This window comes from Notolabrus celidotus, chromosome 21, assembly GCF_009762535.1.
Source record: "Notolabrus celidotus isolate fNotCel1 chromosome 21, fNotCel1.pri, whole genome shotgun sequence".
Classification (NCBI taxonomy): Eukaryota; Metazoa; Chordata; class Actinopteri; order Labriformes; family Labridae; genus Notolabrus; species Notolabrus celidotus.
In genome coordinates, this window is record NC_048292.1 from 21,115,571 (window position 1) to 21,137,959 (window position 22,389).

Sequence of the window (22,389 nt, forward strand, 5' to 3'; positions counted from 1 at the left end):
TTAAAAATAATTAAAGACACATAAAACACAGTAAAAACATAAAACATTAAAATTAATAAATACAAATAAAAATAAAATAACAAAAATAAAAAAACATAACACAAACAATACTTCGACACAAAAACACTAAAATATTATAAATAAAATAAAATAAATACAAATAAAGAATTCTAAATAACTTAGTAGTAAAAATGATTAAAGACATAAAACAGTGTTAAAAATAAATAATTTAAACAAATCAAATCAAATAAATTGATAAATAATAATCAAAATAAGACAAGATTTATAAAAAAAATACTTATACACATAAAAACACTGTAAAAAATTAAAATAGAATTAAAATATAAAATAATTAAATAAATGAAATACAATAAAGTAAATATAATTAAACACACAAGACACTTGTGTTTCTTCATTGGAATTTTTTGCTGCTATTTTAATGATTGATAGTCACTGTCTGATGCAAATGTGTACAGCACTGTTAAATGTTGTCCAAAGACAGTCATGTCATCTCCTTAAGTAGCTTTTTTTTAATAGTATGGTGCTATTTGTACTTTTCTTTTCTTTTCTTTTTTCTTTTCTTATTTTCTTCTTTTGTTTGTGTTTTGTTTTCTCCTCTCCCTTTTTTATTTTCATTTTATTTTACTTTACTTTATTTTTTTTGTTTAATCTTGTTCTTTTTAGGGAGCCTTTTTAACATCTGGCAAGAGACTACGGATGTAAACTAGCATTTTGGCTAATTTTGGCATATTTTCAAAATGTTAATATTATTAAACAATGAGTTTTAATAATCTTAAATTTAATGCTTTTGCATGAGCATCTTCTTCAGGGTGTTTGATGCACTACAGCTCAAACAGTAAATGAGTGAGAGGAGCTGGGTGAGTCAGAGAAGCAGAAAAGAACTAAAAGTCCTTCTATTCAGCTCAGTCCTCTGAGCATTTAAAGAAGTGAAGGAAATAAAAGAGACAAATAAAGTCCTGTATTATCTTTGTTTCCATAGTGACAGACAACAGGAAAACAAACAAAGCCTGCTGCATACAGTACGGTGTCAAAACACACACACGCACGCACGCACGCACACACACACACACAAAGGAGACACACACACACACTCACCAACACACACAGACAGAGATCAGGTTCAAGTGTTAAGTAGCAACCACAGTCCGTCCTCTCAGTGTCGTTTATCACCTCCTGTCTGCCATCAGTCTCCACAAACACACACACACACAGAAACACACCAGTCTCTCTCAGGACGGCCGGCTGCTGCCTCTGCACCCCGGACTGAGACCAGGCATGATCAGCCGGCGGCCTCACACGGCTCCCAGCACACACACCTCCACCAGAGGATGGAAGGGTGGAGGAGGGAAGCAGGCATGGCTCCACACAAATAAAGGTGAGTGTGTTATTACAGTTTTCTGTATTATTCCTCACACAAAATGATCCAAATTAATGTGAAATTCAAGGTTTAGTTTGTTTATGACAACAGCTGTGTTTTGTGCAAAAGTTCTGCAAAAGCACTTCTGACGCTCAAACTATTTCTATATAGTCGATAATCCCTTCCTCATGCTTCAAATAGAATGTTTCAGAAATATATGTTAAAATAGCATTCAAAATAACATGCAGTGTGACTGTTTTGGTCTACTTTAAAAGAACTTGTGCACTGCCAATCGTGCTTGGTCTAAATTACTAAATTTTCCACAACCTGACAACCCAGTAGTTTTATCAAGATGCTCATAGTGATCTAAAATGCTCTGGAGGACAGTAAACCAACGATAAATAAAATCAATACATACAACTTAAAGATCTTTAAAAACGGGCCTGATTAGAAAGTTATGAGTGATTTGTTTACAAAAATCTGATCTTATGTTGTATATTTTTCAATTTTTTCTGCAGATGTTATATCTCATCCAAGGAACTCAAAAATTAGTTTAACATGCAGCTATTTTATACTCATTACATGCAACTCAGGCTTCATCTTTAGCTTGTACTCTCTTGAAATAAGACATTTAAAGACACTATGAGGAGTTTTTCACCAGCTGAGAAACAGACTGAAACCAACACTGATGCCTCTATATCACATTCCAAAGCAAACAAAACCACAATTAGCAACACTGATACCTTCTCTGTTGTCATTTTTAATGCCTTATACCACTCAGTGGGGGTAGGTGTCAGACCACATGATTGCCATTTGACTTTAGAAACATGCTTTTATATATATATATATACATAAATCTGTCTGTTAAAAGACAGCAGGGTGAGGTTTTTGTTGAAAACACTACTTTTGCATGTACAGAACAAGAGATAAGAGGTATCACTTTGTCCACAATGGGGCGCCAAAATTGCTATAAATCAAAAGTTCCTCACAGCAGCTTTAATCTGTCATCAGTCAGGGTCAACCCATGTGTGAACACAGCAGGTAAAATTGCGACCGGTGCGATTTTCATGCACGTAATGAAGCTGCTCCAGTGTTTTTCTCTTGCACTCCATCGTTGAAACACTACAAACTACCTAAAAATGTAGTCTGTAATTTGTACTGCATACTGCGTTTGAATATAGTCAGTAGTTTGTACTGTACACTGCGTTTCAATATAGTCTGTAGTATGACTGTTTTGTTGGATCTGGTCTGCAGGATGCTGGGTCAGGCTTCACTGATTTCCGGTTTCAGAAAGTGGAAGTAAACAACTGCCCAGCTGATAGAGAAACTGCTTCTCTAGCATCACTTATGATTTAAAGAGTTAAGAAGTGGTTTATATGGAATTTAATAATTTTCACAGACATGAACAGTTACCTGTGAGATGTTTATTGACTCTGTAATTACTGGAAGTTACAAGATTCATAGACGTTTATTTCACATCACTTCACTGTAAATGTAACGACCCGTTAAACGGCTAATTCAGCTAAAAACTGAGAGCCACCTGTCATATATGGATAAAAGAAGGTGTGCATTGTGGGTAATAGACTGGCCCGCTGCATACTGAGGAAGGTTCCTGAATCAGTATGACATCCGGGTAGTTCTGGCATACTGCCAATTTGCTCTTGTTCACATACTGAAGACTGAATTTAGGCCAAATCAGTACGCACTGATAGGATAATAGGCAGATTCAAAAACAGCCTCAGACAATGGATCTCTTGTAAACATTATTCAGCAACTCCTGCAGCAGCCTTTTCATATCATGTCTTGGTCCTGAGACCCTCCTACACTACCGACAAGGAAAACTTTTACTGTGAGGGACACGTGTGAAAAGCAACTTTTGAACACTTCAAGGGTGGACTCCTCAGGTGTGAAAAGAGACCCAAACTGTTTTTGTAGTGGGCTGTAAACATGTTTATTTCTGCTGTAAAGCTGGACATTTTAATATGAGGCTCTATGGAGACTGACTCACTTTACGAGACAGCCTCTTGTGTACATTTGAGGAACTGCAGTTTTTGGGACTTTTGCATAATCTTTAATCCAACTTTACAGCACATTATGTGGCACAAGTGTGAATGTATGCAGGTCCTTTGCTTTATGTTGCATGTTTTTATGAGCCTCCTGGAAGCGTCTGTATCCACATTAGCGTTAACCAGCTTCAAATGGCGAGTAAATTCAAAGTATCCTCCTCACCCAGGTTGGCAGCTTACCTTTCAGCCGGTGGAGCCTCTGATCTCTGACAGACTGGAGGACATAAAGTCGGCCTTCAGGGCGGTGGATCCTCGTCTGACAGGACATGTGAGCAAAGAGGAGTTCAGACGAGTCCTCCGACCTGACCAGAACCGGCTCCAAACTGTGGTCAACCAGGTGAGAGGGACGATTACTTTTCTCTCTGCAAGAGGTCGACAACAATCACACGTCACACACTTCATGACCTAACATAAAGGCAGCACACACTTAGCTGGAATACACCTCAGTGTCTGAGAGTCCTAGACCAGGTGCCCCTCATTGATTAATCAGTTGTAGTTCACCTGGGCTGGGCCAAAGAGGCTGTCATGTGAGGCCTCATCCAGAAGATGGCGGTATAAGCTTTGTTTTGGTCTCCTCCTTGCAGCTGACAGTGATAGATGAAGCTGTGTGGCCGTGGAGACTGGTCAGAGGAGAAGTGAATCTGGCAGCTGTTAAAGCAGACGTTATTTGTTTGCACCTCTGTTGCGTTGGCTGGCATCAGGTTTTTCCTCTGATCCAGCACACACACACTTCATCTCTGCTGTGTTTCATCTCATGCATTCCTCAGCAGTGTGAAGAGAGTCACTAAAACATGAAAGAACAGGTTTTTAAAAACCCAGAACCAGGATGTAAAGGCCTCGTTTCAGGGCGCTTCTTTCCCTGGCACTGATCAATCAGGCGTGTACGTGCACGGCGCTGTAATTCCCCCCTCTACCTTCTCCCTCTTCTTCATCTGTGTGCACGCTGCCTCTGTCACTCCGCTGCGTCTCTGTAATCGTCTCCACTGTTCCTCTTTGTTCCGTCTCAGCGCTCACGCCTGACAGTTTGACTGCCTGTCGTTCCCACACAGATTTCCACCCATAATATCAGCACTTTGTCTCTTCCACCCCCCCAAATACACAACCCCACGCATCCCTGCACCCCCTCCCACTCGCCGCCTCATTCATTAAAGACAGTGAGTGTGTGTGTGAGTGTGTCAGTGTGTGTGGGTGAGTGTGCTTTCTGGAGAGTTGTGGAAAGTTTACTTTAAAGGACGATCAGCGGAGTAGCAGCTGTTGTTCTGGTGACATTTTGATGTGGAAGTTGCTTTGTGCTTGAGGGAGCGAGGTGCCACCCACCCCCTTCTTCTTCTTCTTGCTTTCTTCTCCTTCTTCTTCTTCTGTTATTTATTTATCTATCTATCCCTGACACGTTTTCAAAGGGAGCGATGGAGATCTTTTTTGTTGTTAAATTTAAATCTATTATTAAGTGTTGGAGGTAGCTGAGCTTGTAAAAACAAAGTTGAGCTTAAAAGGAAAATCTGGTGGTGTTCCTTTTTGCTGGGGTCTATTTTTTATAACATAATTTAACTGCATCGACAAAAACATTAATTTAGGACGGAGGAGATGCAGGTCGTCTCCTGCCTCAGTTTTACTTACTTCCGAGTGATCGTATGACTTTTGTGTTTTAAATGGTTCATTCGAATCCAACACAATCTTAACGTGTCAGACAAAAACACATGGAAGTAACCAAGCAGACTCCTATGTACGAAATTATAGTTACTGCACAACTACTGAATATCATACGGACACCTCCCTCAGGCGGGTCCAGTCCAGTGGCGGCTGGCCAAAAGACAGAAACCATGTTCGACAAACATGTATAAACAAACCTGTACTTTAATTGGAGTGTTCAACCCATGATCCATCTGTTAACATGGAGGGGGCAGGTTTTAAGAATTATACTGCAGACAGTCAGCAGGGGTGGCTCTAAAAGTTCTGGCTTCAGTTGTGATAGCCCGTCTATGATGAGTTACTTTATTTTAATTGTTTTAAATATCAGTGAAATTTGTGAATTTAAAAATCTAAAGATTTTCGATATTTTTTTGACTGATAACTTAGTTAGATATATCTATTTTTGTAATTTTCAACAGTCATTTTCTTTTATTATAAATATTTTCTTTTTTCTTTTTGATGTTTATTTCTTTTTGAGAAAGTACAAACTGGAAATAGCAGAGAAAGTCAAGCTTCATTGATGTTTAAAGTTTACCTTTAATTCATCGTCCCCTGACCTCTCTGTTACCTTCGACCTCACGCTGAACTGCAGGTGTTTCCACGCTGTCACAGGTATGTAGAGCACAAAGACCCCCCTCCTCCTCCTCCCCTGAGGTGGGGGCTGTGTGTTACGCTCCGCGGCTGCTGATAGCAGTGATAATTGGACGGGTGGTGTCTATAATAAGACTGAATGCTGGGAGCTCCACCGGGGACCGCTGCACTGGATTACACCATGAAGGATGTAGGGCAGGGCAGCAGGGACTCTACTTTGATTATGAGCCACTAAAATAGGTATCATACATGTGTGAGCTTTTAGAAACTAGTTCTCTGAGTCTATGGGTTTGGGAAGGTGCCAAATCTTAAATGTGTTTGTTCAAGCACGTGTGTGAGAATCAGCACAAGGTCAGAATGAAAGCAGGCGGCTGGATTCCCCAGGTGAGCAGAGCACCTAGCTTATTCCCCCGGCCAGCCTCGTCCTGAAAATTACTGCTCAACCCACCTGATGCCAGCCAGACGCATCACTACACCACTCCGTCTCCACAGAGATGCCATTACATCCGTCATTATCACACACATAGCAATGTTTGGAAAATTTTAGTGAATATAAACTGATGGACCCGAAGCTGTACAAAAAGCAGGCGCAGTCAACGTGACATCATCCGTTGGTTACTTGACTCGAGTTTGGCAATTTGTCCGCTGCCATGTTGGTTTCCTGGCTCCAGAAGTGACCACATTTGGATGAGAGGGTGCAGCAGGAAAGCAGCCAGGGGTTTGCAAAAACACAGAATGACACTCTTAATCTGGTAGATGTCGACCAGAGTTATTTTATCTGCAGGGTGGGTAGGGATCATAAAGCCAGGGTGCAGATAATGACACGCACAAGAAACTTAAACAATCATAATTTGACTTTTGGTGTCTTGACTGAGTGTATAAACTGTTAGTCCATAAAGCAAACACACAGACAGACAGACAGACAGACAGACAGACAGACAGACAGACAGACAGACAGACAGACAGACAGACAGACAGACAGATAATTAGTCTGATATTTACATGAACAAACCTCCAAAAGGCTCCAAAACCAGAAACACTGCCCAGAGGGTAAAGTTCAGGGTCTGAATTAGCTGAGGGGAAACAGCAGACAGCTAGCAGCTCCCACCTGTCACTCAAAGAGGCCACAATCCTAATCCTACCTGCCTTTAATCCTTAATCTGATGTAAATAGGTGAGTTGTATATAAATTCAGACATACAGTTGTCATGGTCGTCCCTGGTGTCTCTTTTGTCGTCTAGAATTAAACACTGATCTATTCAGAACATTCCATTCTATTCTCCTTTGATCTGTTCCGTTCTATTCTCCTCTCTGCAGGTTGATTATACATGACATGTGTGATCAGGTTGTCCCTGGTGTTTATTGCTATTGTTATGGGGTTTCAGCCAATCAGAATCAAGCATTGTACACAGCCGGGTAATAACCTGTTGTAAACAGGTGAGTTGTATATAAATTCAGCCGTACAGTTGTCATGAAGAGAGAAATGAGCTATAGAGACCCAAGCTGTTTTTAGACCAGGCTGTAAACATGTTTATTTCTGCTGTAACATTTTAACATGGGGCTCTATGGGGACTGACTCACCACTGGAGACACACTCTAGTGGACACTGGAGGAACTGCAGGTTTTGGGTCTTCCATATTTGGATAATTTCGAAGTCCAGGGTTGCAGCTTGATATATTGTTATCTGTAAGTGTGAGCTTTCCCAACCCTTTAACGTCAATTTGTGTTTCTTTTTTGATTATTAAAAAAACCCCAACAACTTATATGCATAACAAATTTCTAATTTCCTCCTTTTACTCTGTTTTCTTTTTTTTTTGGTAGTAATTCATGCAAAGTAAGATCTGTATTTTTTGCCTTTTAAGTTTTATTTTTGCCATAAATGCTCCTTAAGTTCTAAACTATTACAATATCAATCAAATCATTATATACATTGTATCATCTGTTATATTGTTACTTTGAAATATATTCAATTTGTAAGATTAAAGCAGCTTTGCATCAAATTCTTGTGCATCTTGCAAAAAAGGATACCACGTCTTTTCCTCTCCTATCACAGAAACCCTTTCCTGCCCCATCATCTTCATCCTCTCTTCCTTTCCACTGATTGTGTGTTCATCTTTGCTGCAGGTGTGTGAGAGCAGTGCTGAAACAGTCGACTACCTGCAGTTTCTCAGGAGTTTCAGTCGAGCTCCGGCCGCCTGCAGAGCCTCTGGCAGTCGCTGCAGTGTGAGGTATGCACTCTTCTCTCCTCCGGCAACACACAGCAGACGTTTCTCAACTATGAAATACAAAAACACACACTTTGCAACGCAAGGCTTTTGGTTGCAGCTTAACATTCTTTAACTCTGTGTGTTCGTCAGGTGTGGTCCACAGAAGTCTCCCATGTCTGTGTCTGAGATTGAGAAGCATCTCAAAGAAAAGGTGTGTACCCTCCATTTAGCTCCTATTGCTAAAATGTTTGCATTGGTCTGTGGAAAGCTACCTAAAGTTTGTACCTCAGTAGGTAAAATCAGTCATAGATAGAGCAATATTTGCACGAGCAGAGCCCTCAAACCTCAAATGGCACAGAAGCAAATTTATTTTCTGAAATTAGACCAAACTTAAAAAGTTCACTTAAAGTTGTGGGGAAGAAATCAACTATATGCGTTCACACATGCAGCTCAGTCCAATCATTTTTGGAAGTTTTGTGTGAGTTTGAATGCAGCTGATATGACAAGTGCAACAACTCCTGTGAGAACTGAACAGATGTGAGATTGTGGGAGTTTTTAGAATCAGAGATCCACGTAAAGAAAGTTCTTTAACAAACAAAATCTTATGAAACGCTGACATGACTCACACAGCATCATCACAGTGTGTGTGTGTGTGTGTGTGTGTGTGTGCGTGCGTGCGTGCGTGCGTGCGTGCGTGCGTGCGTGCGTGCGTGCGTGCGTGCGTGCGTGCGTGCGTGAGTGTGTGAGTGATTCATGTGTGTGTGTGAGCGATTGATTCATGTGTGTGTGGGGCCGGCTCTGGCAGGATTGAGGCTGTACGTAGGAAGCATGACAGAATCGACTCTGGATTTGTGCTGCCTGTGTTCCACATATTACAGCAAGATGCGGATGTTGTTGTGAAATTTGACTAAATCCTCTCTGTGGATAAACGGATGCCTGAGGGCTACCAGGCCTGTCCTAGTCCTCCTGACAGACAAACATCAGGAAAAACATCTCTCACAGCCCACGTCCTTCAGTCCACACATTTATTCATACTCTACCATGTCTTCCTCTTGCTTCATCACTCCTTTATGTCTGTGCGTTTGCTTTTTCTGCCACTTGTCTTACAGTGCAGCCAGATTTCTCCAAAGAAAGCGACTTCTAGGAAAATTATTTAATGTGAGCTAGGGCGACAAAACCTGTCAGCTCTGTGTCAGAGTAACCCACGCTGAGAGACACATCAACCCTTTCAGACGGTAATATCTCTGAAACATCACTCACAGGAGTCATCTCAAACCAGATTTACTTCTCCCATATCATCTCCTTCTTTTTTATTACATTTCTCAATATCAAGTCCTTTTATAGAGCGGCGTTAGATGAAATGAGAAATACACATTAGGTTTCATAAATAGCTCCATACGTGGGCGGATGACGTGGCAGCTCCCAAAAACCAAAGCCAAAAGATTTGGAGCTCCCTCTACTGGCTGGGTGCAGAATAGGTCATAAACTCTGCCTCCTCCATGTTAACACATAGGACATGGGCCAAACTACAAAATTAGAAGACATGTCAAACATTTTAAAAATGGCTTATAATGCTGAATTATGTCCAAGTGTTCATGTTTCTGACTAGATGACTAGTTATCATTCATTATTTGATGTTATAAAAAGAGGCATGAACAGTAAAGATGAGAGGGGCAAAATAAGATTTTTTAGATTCAACTATTATTCAGATTTTTGACTTTTTTCTTGGAATTCTGACTTTGATTTCAGAATTCAGCCTTTGTTCTCAGAATTCTGCTTCTGATCTCAGGATTCTGCTTTTAGTTCTAGAATTCTGCCTTTGATTCCACAATTTTGATTAGAGAAATCTGCCTTTGGTCTTAGAATTCTGCCTTTGATTCTAGAATTTTGCTGTCAATTCTAAAATTCTGCCTTCGATATCAGAATTCTGCATTCGATTCTAAAATTCTGCCTTCGATTCTAAAATTCTGCCTTCGATTCTAGAATTATGCCTTTGATCTCAGAATTCTACTTTTATTCTTAGAATTATGCCTTTGATTCTACAGATTGGCCATTGATCTTGGAATACTTCTTCTAGAATTCTGACTTTGATCTCAGAATTCTGCTTTTGTTCTCAGAATTCTGCCTTTGATTCTACAATTCAGCCTTTGCTCGCAGAATTCTGCTTTTGTTCTTATAATTCTGCCTTTGATTCTACAGACCGGCCTTTGATCTCAGAATTCTGCTTTTGTTCTCAGAATTCTGCCTTTGATTCTACAGATTGGCCATTGATCTTGGAATACTTCTTCTAGAATTCTGACTTTGATCTCAGAATTCTGCTTTTGTTCTCAGAATTCTGCCTTTGATTCTACAATTCGGCCTTTGCTCGCAGAATTCTGCTTTTGTTCTTATAATTCTGCCTTTGATTCTACAGACCAGCCTTTGATCTCAGAATTCTGCTTTTGATCTTAGAATTCTGCCTCTAGTTCTAGAATGCTGCCTTTGATTCCACAATTTTTATTCTAGAATTCTGCCTTTGATTCCAGAATTCTGATTGTAGGAATCTGCTTTTTGTCTTAAAATTCTGCCTGGTTCTAGAATTCGACCTTTGATCTTGGAATTCTGCCTTAGATCTTAGAATTTTGCTTTTGATTCTAGGATTCTGATTTTGTTCAAGGGTCAGACTTGTTCAAAAAGTCAGTGGCCCTGATGCTCTTCCATTAAGGCCATGATTGACCGCTCTGTTGATCAATGAGGCTCCTGCAGCGTTGTGTGCACTGGAATAAACCTTCATGCTTTGCCGTCACCACCACAAGATGTCAGCCCCTCTCTCTGGGGGTATTTTGGCTTCATTTTTGTACAACATGAGGAGGTGAAGGTTTGGTACAGGTTATAGCAGATCTACCCAGGTGAGATGTGAACCACCTCCGGAGTGCTGAAAACCCAGACGTAACCCTTAAGTTACCTCTCTTACTACAAACCCTGCTTCTTCTCTGCTCTGATCTCATGGTGCTGTTTCCCTCTAAAGATCCCTCTTCTGTCCTTTTTTAACCATCAGCATTTAAAGCTGTTCGTTATGTGCAGCCAGTTCTCCTGCGGTCCTCCATCATGCCTCCAACTGTGTTTAAATCCTCTCCATACACGTCCCCCTTCCACCCAAACAAACGCCAGTCATTTCTAAATCCATCTTCTTAAACGCTCCGTGTCTGACGTCTGAGATGCTCAATTCCGTTGTCATGGAAACAGGATTTAGAAGTTGGCGTGCCCAGGTAGGGTCCCCTCTGAGGGACCGAAAGAGTCTCGTTTTTTAGAGAGAGTCGTGATGAATAAATCAGATATACGGAGCGATGTTTCCTGAACACACAGAGAAGTCTCCGGGGAATCCCTTGCTGTGGTGAGCTCCGTTTTAGTGACTTTGATCTCTGTCAGGATTGTTTGTCAATTACCGTAATAAGTGTGAACGTGTAGGAGTGTGTGCATATGTGTGTGTGCACGGTCACTGTCTGATGACTCGTCTTGGAGGACCAGCTGGGCCTGATAATGAGTGATGCACACACACATATGATGAAGTACCAGTCACAGCTGTTTACCCCATGTGCTCGCCTCACTTATCAATATTCAATTAAGATCACCACATCACACACACACACACACACACACACACACACACACACACACACACACACACACACACACACACACACACACACACACACACACACACACTCACACACTCACACACACACACACACACACACTTTTACAGAAGCTGTCCAAGGGTAGAATGAAGGATGTTTCTTAACCGTTTATTAACTCCATCTGTGTCTCGATCTCGTCCTCTCCCTTCTTGTGTGTGTGTGTGAGTTTTCTTGCTGCAAAGATAAAGCTGAGAAGATGTGGAACATTACATTAACATGAATCATCTGCTTTATTTTTGCCAAACTAGCCAATGTGTGACCATCCTTGTCCATTGAACCTGAATTAGGGTGCACTAAAGGCATTTTTCGCCAGAGGAACTTCACCCCTTAACTACGTGCGTTTCAGCTGGTGGACCCAGGGTCTAAATTTAGTTCAGGGGTAGATAATCTACCCCCTGAAAAGCCCCTGCTTGGGGAGTAGTACTTTTCAAAGGTCCCGGGACTTCTGGGGGGCAGGGCCTAAAATGCTGAATGTGTCTGATTGGTAGATTAACCGCAGTGTTTTTATTCCGCCCGTCGTCCACAATAACATCACACACATCTGTGATTCACTTGATTTCTCTTTCTTTCATTTGTTTTATTTGTTCTATCTTTTTTGTATGTGTGTGTACTTTTCAAAAGAAGAAGCTGTGACTCACTTGATTTAGCAGCTTGTAACAGTACAGTGAATGTGTCTCTCCCGGTGTTATGGTTTTAAAAGTGACCCTGTAAACTGGAGACCTTCAGCTGAACGTGTCAGTGTTTGTGGAGTTGTGTGTTCTGGGGGCTAAAATGCCCCGGAACTCTTGGACGAAATGCACTTTAACAGCTTTTTTTTTACACGGTCTGACCTCATTTTACAGAGTTGATTCGTGCCCGCCAACATCTGGGTTTCAAAATATTGGAGGTGGGAGGCAGGTTGACGTAATCGAGATGATGCCAGTTGTGTAACATCCCCATTTTAAGTTCTGCCATTATAAATTTTCCTCCCTCTGTCTGTCTTTGAGTTACCAATGTGGAGATGAACAGTGTCCCCCCTGTGCCTTAACACCTTGTTGCAAGCTAATATGCTGGTGTGATGGAGATAGTACGGACATGATAGTATGTTGTATATTGTTATCTGTTCACATGGCTGAGGAGGAAACCAGGAAGCGAGAGGTCGTAAAAAGCTCTCTGGTTAGTCTCGCAGCTCTTTGGGTTTGTGAAACGACGAGGTCATCTTATACTCTGTGGTGACATTAACACCATGCTGAATCTTCACTCTGGGTCAGCTGTGCAGACTCTGTCCTGATGGTCAGATAACTCTGCCAGCTGACCGCTCTGCAAAGCTTACTGAAGGCCTAAATAAAGCTCACAAAGACAAACTTTGTTGTTTGAGTGTTTCATTTTCAGATTTCTGCCACACTGGGTCACATCGTTTTTGTCACTATGTCCTAAATTAATATTTACTCTGCAGACTTTGCAGAAAGCATGGAAAGAATCAAGGCGACTCGTAACTGGAAGTGCTCCGTCCAGCTTTGCTTAAATTTGCTTTCCTCCATCCTACTTTCACTTCCTGCTTGAGGGTTGCCATGTCCCAGGTTAAGAGGCACCTACATTTTAAGTAGTTGTGGATTGTAAATTTGTATCTTGATTCATAATCGACCTGCCAGCTTTGGCATCATCGGACTAAAATACCAATCGACGAATTTGTGTATACAAATTTTCTTTAAATAAGGTTGTAGAGTAGTGAAAATCCCAGGAGTTACCTGGGAGAAACAACAAAAGTCAAGGGAGCGGGAGATGTCCTTTGAATACGAGAGAAACCTTGGAAAAGCGAAAGTGTTGGCATGTACACACTTGATACTGGATTTTGATTGGTTGATGATGGCGAGGTGATCTTGTAGAGCTATAATTAAGCTAACTGTTTTCAACTTTAGTCCAAAAACAGCTAATACTAAAGGTATTTTTATGCTTAGGATGCTAGGCACTGAAAATAGGCGCTGTGCAGAAACGCCATGAGTGGACACAGGCCCTTAACCGGAGAATCAATCCTCCAACATTGCTCTCTGTTTCCCCCTCCTCTGCTTCCGTACGAACATTTTAAGACTTGTGATACCAGACATCATTCAAAGATATGTTTTTTCAGCTATATCAGAACATCTTTATTTTTTTGTGCCCCCTTGAAACACTATATTGTATTCAGAAGGAATTAAAGCTTGGACACTTTGGAACAAACCAATATTTTTTAGACAAATGCAATTTTTAACAACTCAGGAAGGACGAACATTAATCCTTCTCCTGTCCTCTGATGGATTAAAGTGTTACCCATCCCATTTTGGAAAGATTTGACTGATCGTAACAAGTCTGACTGAATCTCCAATTTGGTGAAATCCAGCTCTGTAAGCTCTCAGACTACTGTTGTCAGTGAAACCATCAACACTTCTTCAATACGACTTTTTTTAATGCTTTAAAAAATTGTAATATTTTCCAAATTTGCAGGTTGCATGGGATTAAGGTTGAAAGAATGAATACTGTGCAGATTTTAATCAAAATCTAAACATATTTTAATTATTATTTTTTATCTTAAAAAAAAAAGGTTCAACAAGTAGACACTCTTCGATAAGCTTGTGCAGAATGATCGTGTGATGATGAAGGGCCTTTTAATAAAATTGTTCCTTATTATATGAGTTGCAAAATTTAAACCTGCATATCTCAAGGAAAATTGCTATTGAATTTAAAATTTAAACAGAGTAGGTATGGAAAATTCCTCTCCTCGCAGTCGTCCCTCTCTCATGCAGATCCTGAACAAACAAACCGACAGCAGGAAGCTTCCCATACGGGGGATTCCCAGGCGTAAATCTTCATCAGATGCAGGTCTGTGGTCTAATCTGCGTCTATTTCAGGAGCCACAGCATGAGTATTTGCGGGGAGCCCTCTGGTAGACCCTCCATGTTGTTTAGGTGATGTACTGCCTTTGTAATACTAATGTTTGGACGAGGAGCGACGGCAGCAGAACGGTCCCAGAGCCCCTTATTATCCCTCTGAGCTCCACTTTAATGCCGCCCGTCGCCGGCACTCTGGAGCCCGACCAGAGAGAAATTAGCCTTCTAATTGACAGACAAAAGAAAGTTCATGTGTGCGCTCTCTCATGATTACCGTCTGATCTCCTCTCGCTTCCCTCCTCAGCTTTCTCTCCTCCTCCGCTCCCGTTTGAGATCTGACTCCCTTCATTCCCCTCCAACTCTGCAACTCTGTCGCTCCCCTCTTTCATCCCTCCTCTTCAGAGAGCCGTCCCATCCCTCTGCTCGTCTCCTTCCCATAATTCACAGTGACAGGAAAGGTTAGAGCGAGCACTGCGGAGCGCTGGCTGACAGGAAGAGGAGAGTCGAGTGTCTTTTAAAGCCTCGTCGCTACACAGCTTTTACAAGCGAGCACAGTTTGACGGAAAATACTGGAACTTGATTCCGCCTGTGACATTACGACTGATCTACGTGCACATGTATTAATAATGACATTGCACATCCTGGGGGGGTTCAGGGATTCAGGTTTTATCCCTCATTAGAGGGTTTTGATCATAAGAGGAAGTTTTATCTTTTAGTATAATTTGTTCACATTTCTTTTATAAGTTAAACACGGTTTTCTTGCACTGGGTTCTGAGTCTCACACAGGAGCGGTAGCACATCTTTAAGGGCCTTTTCATTTGACGTTACTCTAGATTTACTAGTCTAAAGGCACCTAACCCTGAAATAAGTCGGCAAGATGGTGCCACAAGTTAAGACTAACATCGGACCTCTACCAGATCCGTCTTCGATCCGTTGGAGGACTGGCAGACAGCTGGAGTCATGTGACCGAGGTTTCCCTGGGGTAATCACTGAATCAAGGATTCTCCTCCTCCTCTCCTCATCCATGTTGTAGTTCTGGTCCTCTAAAAACCTCAGATCTGTTGACTCCAGGCCTGGCTCTGCTCATCATGATGGTTTGTTGTTGTAGTTTAGTGAAATACAATCTGGTGATAACACAGAGTGTTTTATTCTGAAAATTAACCGGATGTTTTCATTTTGTTTTGGTGCCTGACTTCCTGTCCCGCTCCATCTGCTCTGTTGAGTTTGATGCATCGTGCTCCGGCATCCGGCAAAAATAAAAGTCTTGTGTATCTGATCCGGAGGGCTCCGACCCGCCGGATCAGAGACGCAGCCGGAACGCAACAGAGCAGATCCAGTGGGAGTTAACACATTGACTGGAATAGAAACGACAGATCAGAGACAGATCCGGTGGAATTTGGCCGTCAATCCACGGCGGGTGTTGTTCTGGGGTTGTTGTTTTATGAACCTACCTTGGACTTCATGAGAAGGTGTTTGCAAAGGGGTTGAGGAACGAAAGAACCACAGAGTACATCCACGTTGTTCCATGTTCCTGTTGCTGACCCACTCCTCCTCTCTCTGAAAGTGTCCCTGAGGCCCGTCCACTTGCGGCGTCAGGATTCCTCTGATAAATAAAAACACAGTTCATCACCACATGCCTTGCCTTGGTTATGAGTATATTCAGGTTATAGTGCAGAACTATTCAGTTAAAGAAGAACATCAGTGTGCTTCATAAGGAAATATTTTTACCTGCTTTACCGTTCCCGCTCTCTGCAAAGTCAAACAGCCATTGCTTAATATATCATACAGATGAGCCGGGCGTCCTGAGGTGCAAACACATCACAGCAGTCATTAATCCTGACCTTAACAGAGCCAAGCATAGAGCGCTTCACATTAAAGGAAGCACTGGAGATATCTTCCGGTATTGAACGGGTCAGATGAATCAAACAAACTGATTAACAAAGTTTAAATCGTTAACTCATCCTAAATCTGTGCAGCCTCGGATTGATTTATTCATAATGGAGGATTATCGGAGTGACTTCAGCCTGCCAAATCTAAATCCTGCAGAACTTTTAAATATCAACACAGCTGTCGGCAGCTTTACAAACTTTTCTGGTCTTAAAAAAATCAAATGCATCAGAACCGAAGTCCAGACTGTAATCGTCTGTCGGGGATATATAGAGGGTATAGAGTGACTGCTTACTGACAGTTTCTTTGTCATGTTCATAAACGCTTGACAGAGAATAAATAAACACTCCATTTCTGCAGGAATGAGAATAAGAGGAGCTTTTCTGGAGCAGGAGTTGAACGAAAACAAAAACGAGAATGTTTTGTTTTTACTCACGAAAATTTTTGTGGCAAAACTTGTGTGCGCAAGTTTCATGAGGAGGGTTTCCCTTCAAACTCTACTCCAGTCTGTTGTCATCAAACAAGGTGTACATTAAATGGGGAATGGTTGAACATAAAAGCTCTAAACAGAAATATTAAACAAAACTGCCCGGCAAACTATAAGAAAACAGATTCAGGTGTTTCTACAGGGACAACCTGATCACACAGGTCATATCAAATCAATCCATGGAACAGAGACCAGCACATCTCACCTCTGCCTGTTGACACTGTGGCAAAAATTCATAAATATTTCATTTAAAAAAAAAGTCCAAACTCTGAAAATGAAAATGTTTAAATAAATAAAAATATTAATTGAAAAGAAAAAATAATAATAAAGACATTAAAAAATAAAAAAGTTAAATTAATTCATCTTGTAAAATCTTTTTTGTTTACGAACTTTCTTATTAGACTCAGCCAAATCAACACAAAACAACAGTGATTCAGATGCATATCTAATGCACAAATATGTCATTAAATAATATATAAATAAATATATATTTATTGTAAAAGTCCATTGCCCGAAAATAAAAATAAATAATAATTACAAAAATAATAATAATAATTAAACCATTAATTAATGATTAATACAATACAATAATCTATAAATTATTGCATTCAAAATAAAAAAATTAAAAAGGTAAATTAATAAATATTGTAACATCTTTTTGTGGGGTATTTTATATATTCAGAATATATTTCTCTGTAACTTAAATCTTGAAAACAGTGATGGATTTCATATAATTTTTCAGCCTCAAGCTCATGTATGTCCTGACACCCTCAGAAAAATAGGTTTAAATACCATAAATAAAATCAAACATTTGAGTACTTACATTATTGACTTGAATTTTAGTTTATCTTATTTGGGTACATTTTTTCTGTCCAACCTGTGTCTTAAATTGAGTGTTTTGTTTTTCCCATCTAGAGTCCTGTACGTCTGAGATTAGAGTCCAACTTTCTACTCTTAAAACTTTAACATCAACACACACTGTTGACTTGTTTGTTGCAGCGGAAGTACCCTCTTTGAAAGTTATCGTGCTGGTGTTGTGTGTTATGGAGAGTGACAGGAACGTTTGCAGACAGATGCTCCTGTTGAATCTTTTAAATGTTAGTTTTAAAGTTTACCTCAGAGAGAGAGAGAGAGAGAGAGAGAGAGAGAGAGAGAGAGAGAGAGAGAGAGAGAGAGAGAGAGAGAGAGAGAGAGAGAGAGAGAGAGAGAGAGAGAGAGCTCAAAATCCAAGCTTTAAGAGACAATTTCTTTCTCTGTAGTTTGTTTATCTTTGAGTGAACTGATCCTTTAAACACGCCGGAGTAATTAGAGGGAGGAAGGTGATCAAATGTCGATCAGACGTGACTTTAGGTCATGGCTGCTGAGACCGTAACGATCAGCTGAGAACCTAACACACACACACACACACACACACACACACACACACACACACACACACACACACACACACACACACACACACACACACACACACACACACACACACACACAGAGGTAGGACAGGCACACACACTGCTCGCTGGATTAGCATATAACAGGGCGGTAAACAAAAACAACAGAGCTTTCATTAATTAAGGACCGAGGGGCTGGGTGGGCAGACGGATGGGCGAGTGCTGCTGAGACACTGCGAGCCCGGCACAGCGCCAGGCCTCCAACCACGCCAACCAGAACACAGCTGCCTAATGGAGCGCTGGCATTGCTGAAGGACGGGGGAGCAGAGAGAGAGAGAGAGAGGGGGAAAAAAGAGGAAAAAAAGGGGGAGATAAAACTAAATAATCAAGGAATTTAAAGTTAAAGAAAGGAGTCAGAGGGAGGTAGACAAAAGACGGAGGAGAAAGAAAGGGAAACAAAGTTTGTGAGGGGATTGAGAGGAGGAGGAAACAAAGGCAGATAAAAGCAGAGGGGGGAGTGTGTGTGTGTGTGTGTGTGTGTGTGTGTGTGTGTGTGTGGAACGAGAGATGAGATGGAGATAGAGATGGAGATTGGATGATATCCCTCTGTCTCTGTTCATTAATACCGTATGATCTCCTCTCTGCCTCCTTTGTGATTTTAACACATTTCTAATTAGCACAGAATCCTCTAAGTTGGAGTAGGAGGGAGAGGACGGGGGGGTAGAGAATCATATTTTTATCTGTCTTTAATAAATTCACTTTCATTTGATCTTTTTTTAAACACTCGTGCTGCTGTGCCGAGCCTCCTTCCTTTTCCCCGACTGTGGCAGAATGAAAGGTGGTGTAAACGCGGGGCTAATTGTTATGCTTGTAAGGCACGCCGGCTAAAGTTGTTAGATTACAGGAAGTGGAGATTTTTTAAAGTTTCAAAAAACGTCTCCTGGTATTTAAAGAAAGACTGAAAACGAAGAATTCTGCAGAGATAGAAACAAAAGTTAACGTGGAGTGTTGTTTCAGAGGTCAGGAGAATACTGCTTTACTCCATCTGCTCTGTTTCATGTCTTGGTGGAGACAATGTCAGTGCAGCTCATGAGGGAGGCTCCTCCACGCCTCTCACAGAGACTCTTGGCAGCTCGTCTAATCAGAGTGCAATTAGACAGAGACTTCTCTGGGCGACAGAAGACTCTGATTACCCAAGAGTCACTGGGGGTATATTTAGTATCTGTGCTCTTGTTCCTCTGTGGTTAGCGTGTCGCCCCGGAGCTACAGAGAGAGCTGGTGCGCGGCTCAGACGTTGGAAGGCAGGACGGGCAGGACTTGGCTGAGGCCGCTCACTCCGACTAACTGACTGCGACTCAGCTCTAACAGTGTCGGCCTGATCCAAACCTTCATTTTCAAGCTTTCTAGAGGTTTCAACACATATACGGAGCGTGTGTGTGTGTGTGTGCCAGGAGCTCCTCGGTGCTCTGCTGCTCTGATCCGGCACAACGTGTTAGTAAGAGTGACACTCGTTTAGCATCCTCTATGAAATACAGCCCTCATCTAGGACTTATACACTCTTTGGAGGGTTCTGCAGTGTGTGGTCTATGTTCAGGAAGCCCAGTAACAGTGCATGAAGCAGCTCAAGCTGGACCATGTTTTGCATGCTTGAATCCAAACTAATGCAAAGAAGCAACGAAAAATTGTGCATGCATCAGAAAATCATGAATATTCGTGCACGTTTCAGCTTGGTGTGATGTGTTGCAAAACCTTTCAATGCTGCAAATCTCCTCGTCTCAGGGTTGCATGAGATGGCATTTTGTAATAATTAGATTATTGTTATTAAAAGGTACAAACAAAACTTACATAAATGTCCAAAAATTAGTAGCAGCAGGGGAACCATTAGCTGGTGTCGGCCTGGGAGCCGACGGGAGAACCATGAGCTGGTGCTGGCCTGGGAGCCGTTGGGAGAACCTGGAGCCGGGGACGACAAGACCTCTGATGGGAAACTCGTGTCGGCAGGACCTCTGGGCGGAAAACTAGTGCTGGCAGGACCTCCGAAATGGAAACTGGTGTCGGCAGGGGCTTCAGATTGGAAACAATTGGGGATTATAGGTCTTCAGTAAATACTGATCTAGTACTGAAATAGTACTGATCCCACCTCAAAGCTCATGAAACTGGGAAATGGTCAATCTTCAAGAAGCTGGAATCAGCAAGAAAGTTCAAGCAGACACATCTATGAACCCAGAGACAACAGCAATAACTCTGACATCAGACTTCCACTTCGGTCTGTCTCTGATCCGCTGCGATCCGGCTGGAGTCAAGTGACCGAGGTTTTCCTGGGTAATCACTGAATCAAGGATTCTTCTCCTCCTCTCCTCATCCATGTTGTCTTTATGGTCCTCTGAAAACCTCAGATCTGTTGACTCCAGGCCTGGCTCCGCTAATCATGACGGTTTGTTGTTGTAGTTAAGTGAAATACGATCTGGTGATAACACAGAGTGTTTTATTCTGAAAATTATCCTCGTGCTCCGGCATCCGGCAAAAATAGAAGTCTGGTGTATCCAATCTGGAGGGCTCCGACCTGCCGGATCAGAGACGCAGCCGGAACGCAACGGAGCGGATCCAGTGGAAGTTAACACATTGACTAGAATAGAAACCCATCAGATCTGGTGCCGTGACTGATCAGAGACGGACCAGACACGGATCTGGTGGAATTTTTCTGTGAGAATGGCTGAAACAAATATGAAGCAGTCTGTCTCTTGGTCTTTATTTCTCATATTTGACTGTCTAATTTCACACATTCAGCCTTGCTCTAACACAGTTATTCCTTAGCATCTCAAAGACACAACTCTCTGTAACAACCTCCTAATTGGGAACGTTTAAACAAAGTAAAACATTCTTTAAAGAGTTATCAGTTTTCTTGCAGTGCGACTTTCTTATACATCACAGACGTCCGAGGAGGAGGAGGAGGTGTAGATGTATGGTTGGGCTAAATGTTAGCTGTGATTTGACACATCATTCCTCTTCACAAAACAAATACCACACTTGTGACTTTAGCATTAAAACGTGAGAGACGTGCAGAACTTTTATCTGCAAACAGTATATGATTTGCACTGATATCGCACCTTTTAGTCTTTCGACCACTCAGAGTGCTTTACACTGCACGCCGCGTTCACCCACACAGACATGTTTGTGCACTGATGGTGGAGGCTGCCTTTAAAGGTGTCAACCTTCCCATCAGGAGCAAAACATTCACACGAACACTCTCACACTAACTAGGAACAATGAGGTTTAGTATCCTCATAAGAGCATGAAACTTTGGACACGGGTAGAGGTTTGGGAGCATGCAGGACGGCCAGGGAAACACGGGTTGTGTTGTACGCTGAGGCCTTTCACTTCTCGACACAACCTGAATATACTGGATAAAAGTCTTAAACCTAAAGGTGTGGACACCTATACTTAAGGTGCATTTCGACCAAGAGTCCCAGTGTCTTTTAGGCCCCAGAACTACTTTCCTTGGAACTAAAAGGTTCCTGTGCCCCCATTGTTGTCTGTGTTTCGAATGCGGGCTGAAGTCCCAGGTAGATTGTGCAAATCAGGCCAGTGATGTATGGAGAAAAAAAAAAGTAATTGCACTACACCACCAGACCAGTAGAGGGCAGTAAAACAAAGACGAATGCCAATCATCACAGATGACACCATAGAAGCAGATGGACAGGCAGGTATCATTATGAGCAACCCAACAGTTAGCCTGTTAGCATGGAGGAGACTCAGCTGGCGCTGTTTTAGATGGTGCTATATTTCATCACAGATGGATTCACTGAATCAACACGTGAGAGGAGATAAGCGCGAGATGCAAAGACGTTTCAACACGACTTTAAAATCCTTTTGAACTCAAAAAGCCGTGGCAGAGATCGGCCGGTGTTTTGGTTTAAACAGCGACCCTGCTAACTGCCGACTTTCAGCCGGATGCATCCTTCATAAACGTCTTTAGACGATCATTAAATATCTGATGAGGATATTTTGAAATCTTAATAAAAACTAAACTAGTTTGCATTCCCAGGAACTCCCTCTGTGTTTCAACAGCTGTGTAAACTCCACAAACGCTGACATGTTCAGCTGAAGGTCTCCAGTTTACAGGGTCACTTTTAAAACCGTAACACCGGGAGAGACGCATTCACGGTGGGCTGAG

At 41.8% G+C, this 22,389-nt stretch overlaps 1 protein-coding gene and 1 long non-coding RNA gene across 4 annotated transcripts in view; one reads left to right on the forward strand and one right to left on the reverse strand.

The window, feature by feature from the left end:
* Positions 1–1,086: 1,086 nt before the first annotated feature.
* The window catches only part of efcab6 (EF-hand calcium binding domain 6), a 52,749-nt gene continuing 31,446 nt past the window's right edge, over positions 1,087–22,389 (forward strand). The window contains exons 1-4 of the mRNA XM_034673655.1: positions 1,087–1,396; positions 3,612–3,781; positions 7,848–7,951; positions 8,081–8,141. Of these exons, the coding sequence (XP_034529546.1) occupies positions 1,297–1,396; positions 3,612–3,781; positions 7,848–7,951; positions 8,081–8,141 (435 nt within the window). The 5' untranslated portion in view covers positions 1,087–1,296. The remainder of the gene's footprint in view (positions 1,397–3,611; positions 3,782–7,847; positions 7,952–8,080; positions 8,142–22,389) is intronic.
* The window catches only part of LOC117805075, a 35,395-nt gene continuing 19,401 nt past the window's right edge, over positions 6,396–22,389 (reverse strand). Inside the window, exons 4-7 of one of the 3 annotated variants that reach the window (XR_004629336.1) lie at positions 16,179–16,252; positions 15,902–16,053; positions 7,881–7,998; positions 6,396–6,607 (exon numbers count right to left, since the gene is read on the reverse strand). This is a non-coding gene — a long non-coding RNA (uncharacterized LOC117805075). Of the gene's footprint in view, positions 6,608–7,613; positions 7,999–15,901; positions 16,054–16,178; positions 16,253–16,773; positions 16,845–22,389 lie in introns of those variants that run through there. The other 2 variants (XR_004629335.1, XR_004629334.1) reach the window with 2 other exon arrangements.